At 42.0% G+C, this 19,100-nt stretch overlaps 1 protein-coding gene across 1 annotated transcript in view; it reads left to right on the top strand.

The window, feature by feature from the left end:
- Positions 1-3,383: 3,383 nt before the first annotated feature.
- The window catches only part of zmat3 (zinc finger, matrin-type 3), a 72,528-nt gene continuing 56,811 nt past the window's right edge, over positions 3,384-19,100 (top strand). Inside the window, exon 1 of the mRNA XM_068041659.1 lies at positions 3,384-4,029. Coding sequence (XP_067897760.1) covers positions 3,384-4,029 — 646 coding nt within the window. The remainder of the gene's footprint in view (positions 4,030-19,100) is intronic.

Below are 19,100 nucleotides of genomic sequence, written 5' to 3'. Positions count from 1 at the left end.
GAAATTACTCAAACATAAGGTAAAGAAATCCTCAGATGATGATTCACTTCCAAGGATCCTGAAAACAACTAGGGAAGAGATAGTGGAGGCTCTGAACTTTCCAAAATTGGTTCAATTTTAAAGGAGATGCAAGAACAGAGAAACTGGGGGTGCCTTTCTGTATGACTTTGAAACATGGGCGACTTACAGCTACAAGGAAAAGCAGCTCAATTTCCATCTTTGCTGTCTGCGGCGCATTATGGGTATATCCTAGTGGGAAAAAAAAAATCACAAAAATATCTGAAAGGCAGAGTTCCCAAGTGCACTGGAACGAATCAAACGGAGGCAGCTTCGGTAGATCAGACACATCCGCAGGATGGAAGACGGTTGCATACCCAAGAATGTTCTGTATGGTGAGGTAGCCAGGGCCACATGACCAGTGGGGAACCCAAAGCTCCGCTTCAAAGATGCATGCAAGTGTGACATGAAGGCTCTAAATGTCAACTATCGAACTGCAAGTCACTAGCTGGTGAAAGAGGGGAATGGCAACACATCCTGTGGACTGGCGCGCACTACCTACAACAACCAATGGCTACAGCAGCTTGGCAAAAGGCACCAATGCTGAAAACAACTCACTGCGTCACTTGTCAGCTTCATGTGCAGCACTTGTGACAGAACCTGCCTCTCAAGGATTGGCCTTCACAGCCGTCAGCAAAGATGCACCCAAGAGAAGACACTCCACCTAAATGGATTGTTTGCTGCGTGTCCATCATCTTTCGTAGATAGAAGGATACCAACAAACCATACTTTAATCATAAAATTTGTTAAGGTACATTACACAACACTTCAAGTTTGACATTAAAGTTCAATACAGTTGTTTCTTTCAGTACAGTATGTGGCACAATGAAGTGCCTCACTACCCTTACAATGGCAGGTTATATTTATAGTATACATTTCATGTCAAACATTCTCTGGTGCATTTTTTGGAAAAAAAATTAAATGTCAAAACAGATAATGGTGCAAGGCAAAATGCAAAAGGCATTGAGTAGAGCGAGGCACTGAGCTGCTGTACTGCTGCAACAGTGGCGTAGTGGTAATGTCACTGGACTAGTAATCCAGAGAACCCAGGCACAATGCCCTGGGGATATGGGTTCAAATCCCACCATGGCAGTTGGTGGAATTTCAACTCAATAAATAAGAATTTGGAATTGAAAGTTAGCCTCAGTAATGGTGCCATGAAACTATCATTGATTGTCATAAAACCCACCTGGTTCACTAATGTCTTTAGGGAAGGAAATCTACTCTCCTTTCCCGGTCTGGCCTACATGTGAATGCAGACCCATGGTAATGGGGTTGACTCGTGAGAGACTTTTTAAAAAGTCTATGCTGTAGCAAAGGAACACTTAAAAGCAGCTCAACAAAACATGAAAAGGCAAGCAGACAAAAAGGCCACAGCCTGAGAATTCAAACCAGGGAGCCAGATTCTAGTACTTTTACCATTGCAAGGCAAACCTCAAAGCCAGATTCAGTAGCCCATAAAGTACAGGGAAAGGTTGAGTTTGCTGACAATGCAACCACTAGATGGTGCAGTACTTGCACAAATGCAGCCTCATCCATTGAAACATCACTGTCTGCAAGGTTTTTGGCAGCTGCCAGTACTAAAGATGGTGCTGCTCGATTTATCACAACAATAAAATGAAAGCCAAGTGTCCACAGTGGCTGTGATCACTGTCTTCATTCCATTCCACCCCCAACAGTACCTTGCTCACTCCTGCCCACGCTCCTTTTCGCCACTGCCTCCCGCTCGCTCCACACTTCACCACTTCTCCCCTCCTTGGCCACTCGCTCCCCACTTTACCACCCCCCCCCTCCATCTGTGGGCCACTCGCTCCTGGCCTCGCTTCTTCGTCCCCTCTGCTCTGCCTCCCGCTTCTGCTCCCTGCTCCGTCCTGCTCGCAGTCTCTCTCCCTCCGCTGCCTATCTTGTCACTTTCTCTCTGCCCTGCTTCCCCCGTGAGGGGAAGAAAGGAGGCGATCGCACGAGGGAACAGGGACCAGAAGCAGAAGGGATCAGGGAAGCAGAGGCAGAGCAGAGGGGAGAATGTGGCGAGGCTGGGAGCGAGTGCCCCACATCTAGGGGGGGGGGTGTGTGGCCCACGGTGGGGTGGGGGGTGTGGAAGCAGGAAGCGAGCAGCCGGGGGGTGGGGGTGGAAGGAGAAGAAGTGGCGAGGTGGGGAGCGTGTGACCCACAGGTAGGTGGGGGGTGAAGCGGGGAGCGAGCAGCCGAGGGAGAAGTGAGCGGTGAGCAGATGTTGTAGTACGCGATGACATTTTCACACACACGCGCGAATTAGTCCTGGCTGACCTAGACTGTGCATGTGCAGCACCATACTGAGAGCAAGGGTCCGTTCTGCACCTGTGTGAAGCTGGGAGCACTCTGATGACATTGGCACTGGACTGTGTTGTCAGGAATCACTTTGATAGGGAAAAAGACGAATGACGTGAATTACTTGATTGAGATTTGATGGAGGTATTCAAAATCATGACGAGTCTGGACAGTGGATAGGGAAAATCTGTTCCCACTCGTGAAAGGATCGAGAACGAGGGTACAGATTTAAAGTGATTAGCAAAAGAAGCAAAAGCGACAAAAGGAAAAACTTCTTCATGCAGCAAATGGTTGGGATCTGGAACGCACTGCCTGAGAGTTTGGTGGAGGCAGGTTCAACTGAGGCATTCAAAAGGGAATTGGACTGTTATATGAAAAAGGAAGAATGTGCAGGGTTAGGTGAGAAGGCAGGGGAATGGCATTTGGTGAATTGCTCATTCGGAGAGCTGGTGCAGACACGATGGGCTGAATGGCCTTCTTCGGCGCTGGAACAATTTTGTGATTCTGCCCTCTGAAATGGCCTAGCAAGCCACACTGTTCACGGGCAACTAGGGATGGGCAAATGCTGGCCTACCAGTGATGTCCACTTCACATGAAAGCATAAAAAAAGTAACTTTCCCGAGGGTTTTTACAGCCAAGCTCACAAAATAAAAGTGAAAGTTCTCATCAATTCAATTGATTTTGCATTGATTGCAGTCAGGGGTACCTCAACAGCACACCCTGTGGGAGAGCCCAGAATCACCGACAGCAACTTCTACGTTTCCGTATTATTTTACGCATGTACTGACTCCAGAAGTTGGTCAATTTCAGTGAAGTAATGAGTGCGAATGTAGTTTCGCTGTCACTAGCATCACAAAATTTGGGCCATACAATTGCTGGAGGCAGTGTTACATTAGAGAAACGAGGCTGCTCCCTAGTGTCAAGGGGTCTGAGTGACAAGCTGCTACACCCTGACATTGGTGCAGTCACTTCCATTGCCAAAAACTTAATTACTGGTGAAACTAACGCACTTTGTAAAAATGTTGTGGGTACCAGATCAGTTATGGGTTAGAAAGTTCATTGCGCTGAAACAAAATAATAATTACCTTTTCTCATCTCCTCTCGCTCGAGGATACAGAGGAAGAAAGGCAAAAATCAAGTACTTGCTGTCAATATTATTGGCTCAGGTGTGCTGGCGCCGCACCTCTTCCTCTGCCTGCGTTCGGTGCACCGTCTACAGCCACATAAACCACCTGACAATTTGGTCAACACGCGCGGAACCCGGTTGCAATACTAGTCCTCCCGCTCACTCTCAACAACCCCCACCCGCGCTCACGGTTTGCTTTGCTCACATAGGCCTCGTGCTGCCCTTTCACCATGGCAACCATAGCTCGAGCCGTTTGGAGCCCCAGGCCGCGCTGCGGGTGGTGGCAGCGCCCAACGTCCCAGCCCGGCAATGCTCTCCCGTCTCGAGCCTGGACAAACGCTTTGAACCGAGGGGGAACGTGGAAGAACGGCCGCGCGGAGTTCCCAGCATGCTCTGGCCGCCCGGGCCGGCCCCGCGTTCCCTGCACTGTGCCAGGTGTAAACGGCAACGCAATTCCTGTCCAACAGCATCCCAGCCCGGCTCCGTCTACCTGATCGCCTCGCCTTTAACTTGTCGCCGTCTGCCCCTGTCCGTTTGTGGTAAGATATCTTGTCCAAGCATTGCAGTGTAGTCGCTGGGGATCTCAGTCCCTTCTCTAATCAACGGTGCTTCTGGTCTGTTTCTTGGAAGCTGTAAACAATCTCAGAGGGCACGGTGCAGGGGGAAAAAAAATGGCGATCAGTGTAAGGCAGTGGAGGCTATCAGCAAAATGACTGCAGACATTAGAAGTCGTGGCGACCCGCGACAAAAATATGTGTACGCAAAGATTTGCAGTAGATGCGATTAACGTAAATATCCAAGGGCTCCCGAGAAATTACAATGCACATTTTCGTTGAATAATGCTGATGATCAGAGCTCTCCCGTTAACTTCGATAATAGTACTGGGGATGATGATTTGATTGCAGTGGATTTTTACTGTATCAACAAGGGACATTGACATTAAAAGAATTTGTTGCTAGAAAGATGCGATTGCTTTTTGTTTTCGCGCGCCATTGAGTTATTTACTTGTACATTGAGTTACAGACCTAACGGCTCACTTATTTCCAATGACAGTATTCTAATGAAAAGGGAGGTTGCTTCCATTGATTGGGGATGGGAAAAATGCATAATGTTTATCCGCTTTTACGGGTTTTAAAGAAGTTACCTTTTAACATTGGAAATACTGGGGATAGATTAAATGATTCTTTGTTACCTTTCTCACGCAATGTCTTTCCGAAATTGAGATCTCTATCTACATATGCACTAACTGATGTCCCCTGACAAACTCTGAGCAGTGCCAAGGGCTAAGAGAAAATAACGGACACTCCCTGAAGTGGGTGTCATTCAAAAGACTTAATATAAATGCCTTTGTTGAGGTGAATTGAAAGGTAATGTTTTAGAGTAATGTAGTAAATTAAATAATGTTGGAGCTCAGCAGACCAACAGGCATCCTTGGAGTTAATAACCTAAATAAATATTAGTGAAATAATACCTAAACAAGTGAATAACATAGGAAGTTAGGAATTCAATATTTTTTTAAAAAGCCATAAAATTAAATTAGAGCTGGTTGGGGATAAAAAGCTAAATACTGCAGATGCTGGAAATCTGAAATATAAACAAAAAATGCTGGAAACACTCAGCAGGTCTGGCAGCATCTGTGGAGAGAAGCAGAATTAATGTTTCAAATCAGTGACCTTTCATCAGAACTGGCAAAGCTTAGAAATGTAATAGGTTTTAAGCAACTAAAGCAGGGGTGGGGCAAAATGTAACAAAAGGGAAGGTGTCGATAAACAGGGTTACAGAATAACTGACAAGCAGCTCATGGAGCAAAGGATGTGTTAATGGTGTGAAAAACAAAGCGTTAGTGCAGAGAGGGTGTTAAATGACAATGAACATAATGTGGAGGTACAAAAACAAGAAATGCTGGATTCACTCAGCAGGTCTGGCAGCATCTGTGGAAAGAGAAGCAGAGTGAACGTTTCGGGTCAGTGACCCTTCTTCGGAACTAATGTGGAGGTAGCTACTTTGGCAGTAGAGGAATTAAATACAAAATGAGGAACAATGACTGTAGTAAATAAGAACAGATCACAATCAATGAATCAAGTAAACTGGCAGCAGTGACTAAAGCAGAAATAATAACTGATCTTTTCTGGAGATGAAAACTAAATTAAATTTGGCAGAAATGACTTAATTAAATTAAGACTGACCAGATGGGAGGTTGGGGGCAGCTGGGGGGCAGGGAAGACAAGGTGGTGGTATAAGAAATTGTGTTCTGCCTTGGCAACTTTTGTCACAGTGCATCTAATGGCAGATTGACTACAAAGAAGGTATGATAGGTAGGTTTTTCCACTATAAAAAATTGTTGGTGCCTTTTATTGCCTGTATCTATTTGCTGAGAGAAGGTAATAGGGTATTTTAGAAGGCATTAAGAGTCAACCATATATTGTTAGACTGAAGTCATAGGACAGACCTGGCAGGAAAGACAGATTCCTTTCTTTGAAAGACATTAGTGAACCTGTTGGATTTTTGCCACATTTGGTCTTATTTATGGGATGTCAAATAATACTTTCCCAATTCAGTCATAGTCATCCCCTTCGGCCCACCGCACCCATAATGCCTATCTATACTAATCCCACCTGCCTGCATTAATTCCATATCCCTCTATGCCTTGCTCATTCAAGTACCTGTCCAGATGCCTCTTAAATGTTACTACTGTTCCTGCCTCCACCACCTCCTCAGGCAGCTCATTCCAGATACCCACTATTCTGTGTGAAAAACTTACCCCTTTGATCCCCTTTAAACCTCCTCCCTCACCTTAAATCTATGCCCTCTAGTTTTAGTCACCCCTACCATAGGAAACAGACTCTGGCTATCTACCCTATCTATGCCTCTCAATTTTATATACCTCTATTATGTCCCCACCCAGCCTCCTTCGCCCCAGGGAAAACAGACGCAGCCTATCCAATCTCTTTTTAACTCAAGCCCTCCAAACCAGGCAACATCCTTGTGAATCTTTTCTGCACCCTCTCTAGCTTAATCACATCTTTCCTGTCGTGCAGCGACCAGAACTGCACACAGTACTCCAAGTGTGGCCTAACCAACGCTATGTACAACTGTAACATGACATCCCAACTCTTGTACTCAATGCCTCGGCTGATGAAGGCAAGCATGCCATACGCCTTCACCACCCTGTGTACCAGTGTTGCCACTTTCAGGGAACTATGTACTTGCACCCCAAGGTGTCTGCTCAACACTCCCCAGGGCCCTGCCATTTACTGTATACATCCTGCCCTGGTTTAACTTCCCAAAATGCATCACTTCACACTTGTCTGCATTAAATTCCATTTGCCAATCCCTTGCACACTTTCCCAGTTGATCTATATCCTATTATAACCTTAGACAACCTTCTTCACTGTCCACTATACCACTAATTTTGGTGTCATCTGCAAACTTACTAATCATGCCCCCTACATTCACATCCAAATCATTAATATATATGACAAACAGAGGGTCCAAGCACCGATCCCTGCAGCACACCACTGGTCACCAGCCTCCAATCTGATAAACAACCCTCCACTACCACTCTCTGGCTCCCATCAAGCTAATTTTGCATCCAATTGGCTAGCTCACCCTGGATCCCATGTGTTTGAACCTTGTGGACCAGCCTACCATATGGGACCTTGTCAAAGGCCTTGCTAAAGTCCATGTAGACAATGTCCTAGTCAATCCTCTTGGTCACCTCCTCAAAAAACTCAATCAAATTCGAGAGACATGATTTCCCACACACAAACCTATGCTGAGTATCCCCATCAGATCTTGCCTTTCCAAATGCATATAAATCCTGTCTCAGAATCCCTTCCAATAACTCTCCCACCACCGATGTATGGCTCACTGGCCTGTAGTTCCCTGGCTTATCCCTGCTGCCCTTCTTAAATAAAGGCACAACATTAGCTATCCTCCAGTCTTGCAGTACCTCACCTGTGGCTAGCATTCCTGCATTCATTGCTGTAACAGTATGGCAAACATTGGGAATTGTAGTTTTTCTATAACAGAAATCATTTTTTTTTTTTAATAGACAGATTCTGCTTGGATGCTGGATGAAATATTGTTGAACATTGCACATCTTTGAAAATAGAAAGTACTCAAATCCAGTACATTCAGATTAGTTGCAGTCCCTCACATTTCCTGGTGTATACATTTAACCCTGCCCTTTGGGGGAAAAAATGCTCCTCAGTGGCGCAGTGGTTAGCACCGCAGCCTCACAGCTCCAGCGACCCGGGTTCAATTCCAGGTACTGCCTGTGTGGAGTTTGCAAGTTCTCCCCGTGTCTGCGTGGGTTTCCTCCGGGTGCCTCCCATGTCAAAGACTTGCAGGTTGATAGGTTAATTGGCCATTATAAATTGCCCCGAGTATAGGTAGGTGGTAGGGAAATATAGGGACAGGTGGGGATGTGGTAGGAATATGGAATTAGTGTAGGATTAGTATGGATGGGTGGTTGATGGTTGGCACAGACTCGGTGGGCCGAAGGGCCTGTTTCAGTGCTGTATCTCTAAACATTACATCAGAATGCTATTTTCATTCTCTATGCACTCACTATTCCTAGTGATGTCAAGGATTATTGCGGCAAAGTTATATAGAATACTAAAAATCTAGTGATAGTAAAGAATGCAATCCAAAAACACTGGACCTACAACTACCATGGGTGTTCATTGCCCCATTGTCAAATATGCTTTACAACTTCTCCACTTGCTGTTAGTAGGAGGTACAATTGGAGAATTGCTTCCTCTCCTTATCCTGACCCAGCCTGCTGATCTGTCTGCTGACATAACTGGCTGTTCCACTGATTTCCCTCCTCCAGTAGCAAATAGAGTTCACTCCTTTATCACTCAGCAGTTCCAAATTCAAGATAGAGCATCCACAGAAACCAGACCATGTGCAGACTCAACTCCTCCCAAAACATGATTAAGGCAACTCCTGAATGCAAAGCAGTGCATGCAATAGGATGACAATCAATGCATTCGTGCATTGTATCAAAGACTCAGGAGATGCCATTGGAAGCCCATCCTGCCACCTCCTGGAGGTATATGAAATCCCCAGGATCTGAGACAGGACTCAGGCAGAACGTACTGCATTGTATAGAGCTACTGTCCAATATCAGATGAGACTTTTAATGTGGTACTTGCAGAAATCTTTGATATCCACATTGCAAACAGCTAGATGGAGAACTGTAACATATGCTGGAAACTAGCCTGGAGGGAAGCAATAACTGGAATGGAAAGAACACAGGTGATCTACTTGCTTCAGATACCAGGAGGCCACTATAGAAATAAATAATGGCAACCAAGGACCTCACACAAACATCGGTCTTCATTCCTGAAGGTGTGGAGAAAATTAGCATTACAGCCATGTGTTGAGGGGTGTGGGTGGTGTTAAATTCCAGAAAGCTTGTTGTGGCAGGATGCTGGAGCCTCTTTACTCAGTTTCACATTTATTGTTCAGAGTGAAAGGATTACAAATATAACTCCTCTCAAAACCCTCCACCAGTCTCAGTAAGTGTCTGCTTACAAGTGCACCCCAATTAATAACCTCCACCTGCATATAATCAAATAGTTAAGATTCCCTTCATTTATAATAAAAATTTATATCAACATACTCAAACATCTCAAAATAAGGTCCATATTATGTACAAAGTATTAACATGCTCAAAGATTTCAAAATAAATTCCATTAGGTACAAAGTACTAAATTGCAAGATGCCACTCCCCTAGCACCCCAAGCAACATTTTTGTACTTGCATCTCGTTGTGAAACAATCGGATAGCTGATGACTTGCATTGACCCATTTAAGTTTGGAGATTTCCTTTCTCCAGCATTTGTTTCAATCCAGCAAGATCAGTACAAGGTCTTTCCTCACTTTTTGTAGAGTGTACATTGTCCCACAAAAAAAACAATTATGCACATAACTTTCAATGGGTATCCCATCTTCAACATGTCCCTTGTTCAGGATCTCATCTAAAATATTTGCTAAATAGAACCCCATATCCACTGCCTCCACAAGACCCAGTTTCCACTAAAGTGCTTTTAATGATCTTTTATTTTCTTAGATTCCCAAGCTAAAGGACAAACATATGAATTAGGAGCAGGAGCAGGCCCGTTAAGCCTGCTCCGCCATTCAACGAGATCATGGCTGATCTGATTGTAACCGCAACTCCACATTCCCACCAACCCCCAGAAACCTTTCACCCCCTTGCTTATCAAGAATCTACCTACCTCAAAAGTATTCAAAGACTCTGCTTCCACTGCCTTTTGAGGGAGAGAGAGTTCCAAAGACTCACTATCCTCAGAAAAATTTCTCATCTGTCTTAAATGGGTGACCCCATATTTTTTAAAAGGGTGACCTAGTTTTAAATTCTCCCACTGGGGAGAACATCCTTTCCACATCCACCCAGTCAAGACCCCTCAGGATTTTATCAATACACCTGTTACTCTAAACTAGAGCAGATACAGCTTAGTCTGTCCAACCTTTCCTCATAAGACAACTAACCCATTCCAAGTATTAGTCTAGTAAACCTTCACTGAACTGCTTCCAATACATTTACATCCTTCCTTAAGTAAGGAGACCAATACTGTACACAGTACTTCAGATGTGGTCTCACCAAATGCCCAGTATGACTGAAGCATAACCTTCCTACTTTTGCATTCAATTCCCCTCACAATAAACAATTACATTTTATTAGCTTTCCTGATTATGTGCTGTACCTGCATACTAACTTTTTGCAATTCATGCACTGGGACACCCAGATCCCTCTGCATCTCAGCTCTGCAATCTCACCATCTGGATAATGATTTTTTATTCTTCCTGCCAAAAGAACAATTTCACATTTTCCCACATTATACTCCATTTGCCCACTCACTAAACCTATCTATATCTTTTGTACCCTCCTTATGACCTCATTGTTAGAGAAACTCTTCCATGCCTGTTTGTGAAGTAGGTACTGAGACTAGGATGCTTGGCAGAAATTGCTCACCAGAGCTTACTACTGCCAACCAAACACCCACAGGCATTGCTGGCTGGCTGGCTACACACTTAAATACAATTAACTAATTGACACCTAACACCTGTCCCCCCCCCCCCCCCCCCATTATCTTGAACTACCAGGTATTTATCATCCATTAACAGAACTTCAGACCCAACAGATTCCCACTTTTTTCTTTAAATTAAATACATAAAATAAATTAAAATCAAAATAATGATACATTATTTATCACTAACTTTCAACAGCACCAACCATTAACATGCTGTATATTGCCCCCTTTAAAAAAAAACTTGTTAAAAGAAAAAGCAATATCAAAAAATTTCTATGTTTTCCTAACTTATAACACAAGACAACCCTCTTCAAGGACATCTAAATTTTCTTGAACAAGCACCTCTTCGTAAAACAGAAAACTGATGACTTGCATCAACTCATTTTATTTTGGAAATTTCTTTCCAACATTTTTTTTTATACTGCGAGATCAATCCTCAATCACTTTTCCATGACACTTTTTGTCGAATGGACATTGTCCCAGAGAGAATGGTTATCTACGTAGCATTCTATAGGAAAACATTTCTCCAATTGCCCCTTATATTTAAAGGAACTCTTATATTAGATAAATACATACCTATGTCTATCGCTTCTATTAGTGCAAGTGTCTCAGCAGCTAAGGCGCTTTTAACTATCCTCTTTATTTTCTTCAATTCCTAGGCTAACAGACAACATTTATAATTTCTTCCCACCAAAAAAATATAATGAATCCTGCTGCACTCGAATAACAATTAGGAAGATTAGTATGAGGCATCACTAAAAATGACTAATTTCATTTCTTCTGGGTCACCCAATGCTGTAAACTTGTGTACATTTGTACAAATGCAATCTCTTCAATGTCTTATTTGCTTTCAGCACTTCCCCAACAGTAGCATGTTTCAGCATGGTGCTCAATTCGTACACATCATAGCAAGCATCTGGCGTAGTTTGTGTGCACAACCAGTTCAACTGCCCAATTAAGCTCTTGAACTGGTCTACTTCTTCCTTGGTTGCAGAGTCTTCCTTTTGAGAGGATCTGGCCCAATTTATTGGGATCCTATTACATTCTCTAGGTAAGACTGTTGATTTAGGATTACTCCCAACTTAGTCTGCCCAATATTCAACCCTATATATTTAAAAGCTCTGGAAGCCTGGCTTCCAATTTTAAATTCCTGCAGAACTTTATCTACCACAAATTTCTCAAATGCCTCAGATCCTCCCCACAGAAAATCATCCACATGCATCAAGAAAATACCTGCTAGTTTTTCTGCATAGTACCAATAAAACATTGCCAGATCCATTTTTAGTTGAACACAGCCAGCTTTTAGTAGGATGGACCTAACTGAAAAATACAACACCCTGGATGCCTCATTTAGCCCATAAACACTTGTTTAAGCTTCCATAAATTTACCTTCTATATCTCTAGCTTCTTTTGGTGGATTTAAAAATAATTCCCTTTGAAATTTCTCTCCTTGCAAAAATGCTGCTTTGATGTCAATGGACTTACCTTCCCATGAGTGTCATTAAAAGGGCTAGGAAAATCCTCAAACTTGCTTTTCCTGCTGTTGGGGAGTCCACTGTAACTTCCTGGTTGCCCAGTTGTTCCTCAAATCCCCACACTACAAGTCTGCATTCTCTTTATATGTACCATTGGGAAGTAGTTGCTCTGTACCGATCCATCTATAGGATCATGCTGGTTGTCCTCTATCTGGCACCTGTGTATACACCAAACTCTTTCCAACTGTCAAACTCTTTTTGCTTGGCATTCTTTATCAATTTACCATCTAACTTGTTGTTAGCCACTAGAGCTTCTCTATCGTAAGGGCTCCTACTTCTTGTGGCGCCCCTCACCTGCTCTCTGGTCCTTGCTCTTTTGAAACCATGTCCCCTACTAGAGTTCCTATCCCTTTCTGGACTACTACTACTCAACCTGTCCCTCCTACAACCAGACTTCCTTTCACAAGTTTGTGACCTTTTCCTTGGATTATGATCATCTTCAGGCCCACTGTCTGACCTTCCACATTTTCACTTCCTTATTCCAATTTATAGGTTTGATATCCTATCCTTTGTCCTGCACACATTCAGCCAATGTTTGTATTTCCCTGTGGCCTTTCCTGCCCTTCCTATAATGGTGCCTTCCCTCCTTCACTAGTCCCTTCTGGCATATATGTCACTCTAGTCCCAACTTTCAGTAGTTACTTTTGGGATAAATGGCCTTATCTGGATCTTCACTATCATTTGGTCCACTCAGTCAGCCCATTATCTGTCAATCTGTTGCTCGCAAAGGTCTGACGTATGTGCTTGCGAAGTACATAATGCAGCATCAGTGTCCATCATTTGTTCAGATTCTGTCAATGTATAATCAGTGCCAATAAGCCACGAAGAATGTACTCTTAACTGTTTGGTTGCCATGTTGCAAAATCACCATTTTGCCGTCAGTTCCTATAACTTTTCCTGGGCCTCTCCATTTTTTCTGCCCTTCTCTTTTGTAATACACCATGTCCCCGATATCAAAATTCTTCTGATGGCCTGATCCAATACCTCAAAGCTCTCCTGATTTTTTCTGAAACTTCCACCTGAATAAATGCTCTTCTCCCTGCATGCATGACATTCAAATGTTCTGCAAAAATTGAACTAATTGTAGTCCCCTCTAAAGCTGGGGAATGATCCCACGTTACCAAAGGTATTTTTGCATTCCTGCCATAAACTAATTGATAGGAGCTGTAGCCCCCAACCATTTGAAGCATGCTTTTTGCATGTACTGCCCATACCAGAGCAGTAGTCAATTTACAATTTGGCTGGTCAGCTAAAATTTTGCTAAGCATTTCATCAATCAGTGTGATTTTTCTCTCTCAAATACCATTAATAAAAAGGACTTTCTGCTGCCATGTACATTGCTACAATATTCATATTTTCACACATACACCTGAACTCACCATTGGCAAATTCTCCTCCATCAGTTAGAAACCTAGCTAGTGCTCCTAGACCCGTTCTTTTCCACCTTTACATTATCTTGTTCACTATTACTTGTTTGTCTTTACTATAAATTATAGCCGACACACTGAATCTAGTTGCCAAGCCTATAAAGTGTAGAATAAAAATGTTTTCCAGTCCATCACTACAGTTTCATTAAAGTCCCTAGCTAATGGGAGACTCACTATGAGTCACGATGGCGTCCTCCTGTACTTTTAATAGACGTCACACTTTTCACTGATATCTTTGATAAGTTTAGTATAGTCATCATCTATTACCCCTGCATCTTTTAACAGAATCTTCAACCTATGACAAGGAGGATGTGCAAACTGTCGATGTAGTACTGAAATAATTTGCCTTTTCTCCTTTAAGTCCCTACCCCCAGATGCCATTAATACTTCTTTAACATCCTGCTTAGAGATGCTAGGTCTCGCTAAAGGAATAAAATAACGTCCCGACTGTGTAAACCGCAAAGTTACAGACTTTCCTAAGACAATCACTTTATCATGTTCCATATCCAATTTCATCAGAGCCTTTTTCATAGACAGTTTACTTAACAAAAGGTATATCACTGGATACTACATCTGTACTAATAAAATGATTTACCCCTGCTATTTTACACAGAATTACCACTGTTTAGTGATATCAACATGTTGTCATCCCTAAACCTGAAACAGGTAGAACTGTACTATTCTTTGACTTTATTTTAGTCTTCCTTACTTAAAGAATCCATGTAACACCATAACCATCCACTCCACATACTGTGGACATACACCCACTGTCCAATACTGCACAATTGAACAAATCTGACTAGGCCACTCATTACCGACTGAAGCTTATAGTGACCAGTACAGTTCCTTCTGATTGATCAGTAGCATCATCAACTTCTGAACATTCCACATCATATGTCATCTCAAAAACCAGTTATTCCTTTTTGGACAGTGCAACACAGTGATACTTTGAGTCACATTGGAAACACCTGTTGATCACCCCTTGGTTGTTCCTGGGTTCATCCTTCTACCATAATTGCTCAATTCCTGCTGTCTGTTGTAGCTGCCAAAAAGGTCTCTATCCTCATTCATTGTGTGTGTTTCTCCTTTTGGGCCCCATACTTGAATGGGCCCCAAAATCCTGCTAGCATTGTATCCTCCACCTTTGGTGTCACCACCATATCTGTGCCATGAAAGCAGCCAGAAAGGAATGTATTACCAAAATATTTTTTTGGGGGGTGTGGGGGTCATCCATCTAATCAAATAGCATATCTTTTTCTTTGAATCTAACTCCAGTTAATAGCAAGAGCCTATCCATGTTAGATATCCTAGCACAACCCAACAATTTGAAGGCAAGTACAGATGTAGGAATTTCCAAGAAGAATTGCTGCAGCCTAGCATACAGTCAGTTTAATCCATAATACATTCTTCTATGGAAGAACCATCCATTTTTCTAAATTTATCAAAGTTCAACCACACCTCATAGGTACTCAATAAGTCATCTTTCATATAAATTTTATCCATAAATTTCAAGAGATTGTCTAAACCTTCCTCATTGTTCAAATGATGAGCCTCTACTCAGAACACTTAGCCCCTGATCTTGCTTCTGGCAGGAAGTGAAAAGCAAGGAATGGCCCTTGCACTCCTTTTTGGTAAAGACATAACCAGTGTCCATAGATCAACTTAATTCTTCCATTGATCATAAGGTTCAGCTTCACAACACAGCAGTGGAAAATCATATCCCAACACCTTACACTTGGTTTCAGTCATCTTTCTTCAAAAAAACACTCCAGATACAGCCTTCTCAAAAAAAACCTCTAATCTCTTGTCTGAAAACAAATCTTAGTCACCAATCTTCACTTTCAGGCAACCATCCTCTGCTACCAATGTTCAAGAAACTTCCAAGCCTGTTTGTGAAGTAGACACTGAGACCAGGATGTTTTTGTGGCAATTGCTTGCCATAAAGCTTACTTCTGCTCTCCAAACAACACCCACAGCCAGTGTTGGCTGGCTCTTTATATATACACACTTGAATACGATTAACTAATTGACACCCAACACCTGTTCACCCTATTATCTTGAACTACCAGGTATTTATCATCCAATAACAAAACTTCAGACCCTAACATTCATAACTATTTTCCTACCTTTTTTTGTGTCATCAGCAGATTTCGCACCCATACCTTCAGTCCCTTCATCCAAGTCATTTATATAAATTGTAAAATGTTTGAAGAAGTAACATGTGCTGTGGATAAAAGGGATGTACTGCACTTAGATTTCCAGAAGGCATTTGATATGGTGCCACATCAAAGATTATCGCAGAAAATAAAAGCTCATGGTGTCAGGGGTAACATATTGGCATGGATAGAAGATTGGTTAGCTAACAGGAAACAGAGAGCAGGCATAAATGGGCCATTTTCTGGTTGGCAAGATGTAACAAATGGTGTGCCACAAGGATCAGTGCTGGGGCCTCAACCTCAGAAAAAATTGAACTAATTGTAGTACCTTCTAGAGCAGAAGGACTGTCGCACAGTACTGAAGGCAATTTAGGATTTTGCCCATAGACCAATTGATCGGGACAGTATCCCCCAGCCATCTGAAATGCATGAACTGTCCATGCCAAGGCAGTTGTCAACTTGCAGTTGGATTGGTCAGCTAAGATATTATGCATCAATCACTGTGTGATTCCTTTCACGCAGCCTATTGCTGAAAGGACTTTTAGCTGTAGTATTCATGACCATAACGTTCATGTTTTCACACATGTCTCTGAACTCATCATTGGCAAATTTCCCTCCATTATCAGTCAGAAACATAGCTGGTACCCCATGTCCAGTCCCTATCTATTTATCCATGATTTTATCAATAATGACAGTTTTTTCCTTGCTATGTATTATTGTAGAAAAACTAAATCTAGTTGCTAAGTCTGTAAAATGTAGAATGAAAATATTCTTGTCTTTGTCCCATACCGTTAAATCCATGGCAACTACCTTGTTAAAGTCATTTGCCGATAGAAGGCTTACAATAGGATGTGATGGCGTCCTCTGATACTCTTTACATATTTCGCACTTTTCACTAATCTCTTCTATTATCCTCATATACTCTTCATCAATCACACCAGCATCCTTGAGCAGGGTTTTTAATCTTTAACAAGAAGGGTGAGCAAATTGTCTGTGTAACTTGAAGACAATTTGGGTTTATTTCTGATTCCTGTCATCTGATGCCATTAATACTTCTCTAACACTCTGACTAAAAATATCAGGTTTTATTAAGGGTATATTATAATGCCCTGACTTGAGTAAACTGCACTTCCACTGACTTTCCGAAAACAATTGCCTTATCATGCTCCATATCAAGTTTCATTTGTGCCTTTTTCATTGAAGGTTTACTCAACAATAGAGATTACAGCAGTACTGATAAAGTGGCTTACTCCAGCTATTTTTCATGGAATTATTAATCTCTTCAGTGACTTCAATGTGTTGTCATCACCAAACCTAAAGGTAGTACTTTTATATTGCGTAACCTTGCATTGATCCTCACTGCTGTGTGAAGCCAGATAACATTGTAACCAATCAGTTCCACAAACTGTCAATATGCAGGCACTATCTAATATAGCACAGTTGAACAAATCTGCAACTAGCACATTCATGACAGGACTAAAACTCCTTGTGACTAGTACAATTTGTTCAGATTCATCAGTCTCCTCCTTTTCTGCCTAGAGTTTTCTGTATCATGTGTTATTTCAATGCCTCTGCCCATCCTCTTTGGGCAGTTCATTGCATAATGATACTTCGACTCACACCAGGAGCACCTATTAACTTTTCCTTGGTTATTCCTGGGATTCATTCACCTATGATTGCTGTTCCAATTCCGTCTTCTGCTGTAATAACCAGACCTGCTAAAGGTACTTTCGTCCTCATTCCTCCTGTCTTTAACTCTTCCATTATACTTATGTCTGCATCCAGTATCTGAACCATTTTGAAATCCAGTGATCATTGAGTCCTCCATTCTTAGTGTCACAGTAGAATGCCTGTTTGTTCTACTAGGGCTGCAGAAAATGACTGTTTTCCCAGGAATTTCTTGAAGGCAGCAGACATTTGATCCAACAGGGAGGTCTTTGTCCAAGAACCGAACACCAGTTAGAACCAGGAGCCTGTCCATATGGGATGCCCTAGCACATTCTAGCAATTTAAATGCTAGCACTGAACCAGGGATCTCCAAATTGAATTTCCTCAATTTTTTACACAGTCTGTTAAAGTTCATGATATATTCCTGCTGTTATGACCGAGGTGGGAGGAGTGCGCTGTCTTTTCTAGTCCCACTTCTCTGCGAGGCACAACATATATTTAAAAAATGTTTACCCAGTTACCAATTTGGTCAATCATATACTCTACTCTAACCCAGAATAAAATACACCAACCAGGTTTCTTTAATAAACAACAAAATTATCAGTTTATTATCAAACAAGACTTATCCAGTAACAAAGCAAGGCATTAACACACAGATTGAAATATGAAAGTTCCCTTTTTAAATTCCCCCCACACACTCTGAAAAAAATCCAGAAATTCTCTCTGCAGAAGTCTGTTACAAAAAAGATTTTAAAAAAAGAATACTTTGGCCAAATACTTGCTAATTCTTGAAGAAAAAAGAGAAGATATGGAAGGAAGTCAGTTTTCCCTTTGGTCTGGCATCCGGGTATACGGAGACAAGTCGCTGGGATCTTTTCTAAAGCAGTTCTTTTCAGGTGAAGTTGAGAATTAATCAGGCAGGTTTATTCCAGGCCACCAAGGTTTCTGTTGTTTACTGAGCTTAAAGCACATGATTTCAGCACAGGTTGTTTTCAAACACCATCTCAATGTCCTTTCAGTGAACTGTCATCAACAAAGCAAAGTCCAGCATGCATGAAATCTTCAACCTTCCAATGAATCCATCTCCACAATTTAAATAATAGTCCTCAAAAAAAAAGGAAGCACTTCCATAACACTCCATTGAATAACCATCTGTTTTCCAAAATCTATCAAAGTCTGACATGCCTCATATGCATTCAGTAGGTCATCTTTCTTGTAAATTTCATCCAAGAATTCTAGCAGATGATCCAAACCTTCATCAGTATCCAACTGACGAGCATCCAGTTCACAAAATACTTTACTTCTGATTTTACTTTTGGTAGGAAGTGACAGTGCCAAGGCCATACCTTGTTCCTCGGTCGGGACGTAACCCGTGTCCACACATCTGCTTCATTCTTCTACTATTCATATGGTTCAGACTCCAGGATAATCATACCCTAACAATTTACTTGCTTTCTGCCATATTTTCCACAATAGCCAGTCAGATTTTAGTTTTCTATGTAAAAAAAAATTGTAGTTTCCAATAGCTTTAGGCAACCATCCTCTGTAGCCTATCTTACTCAGTTTCACATTCATTGTAAATAGTAAAAAGATTACAAACATGCTCAAAATGTTCACCAGTCTTAGTAATTGTCTCCTTATAAGTGCTCAAGTAAGACCCCAATTAATACCCACCACCTACATAAAATTAAACAATTGATACCCAATTAACAGGTGGTCCCCACTGTTCAATCCCCAGCTAACCACAGCAAGTGTTTTTGT

This window comes from Heterodontus francisci, chromosome 11 (assembly GCF_036365525.1).
Source record: "Heterodontus francisci isolate sHetFra1 chromosome 11, sHetFra1.hap1, whole genome shotgun sequence".
Classification (NCBI taxonomy): domain Eukaryota; kingdom Metazoa; phylum Chordata; class Chondrichthyes; order Heterodontiformes; family Heterodontidae; genus Heterodontus; species Heterodontus francisci.
This window is presented reverse-complemented; position numbering and strand designations above follow the sequence as displayed.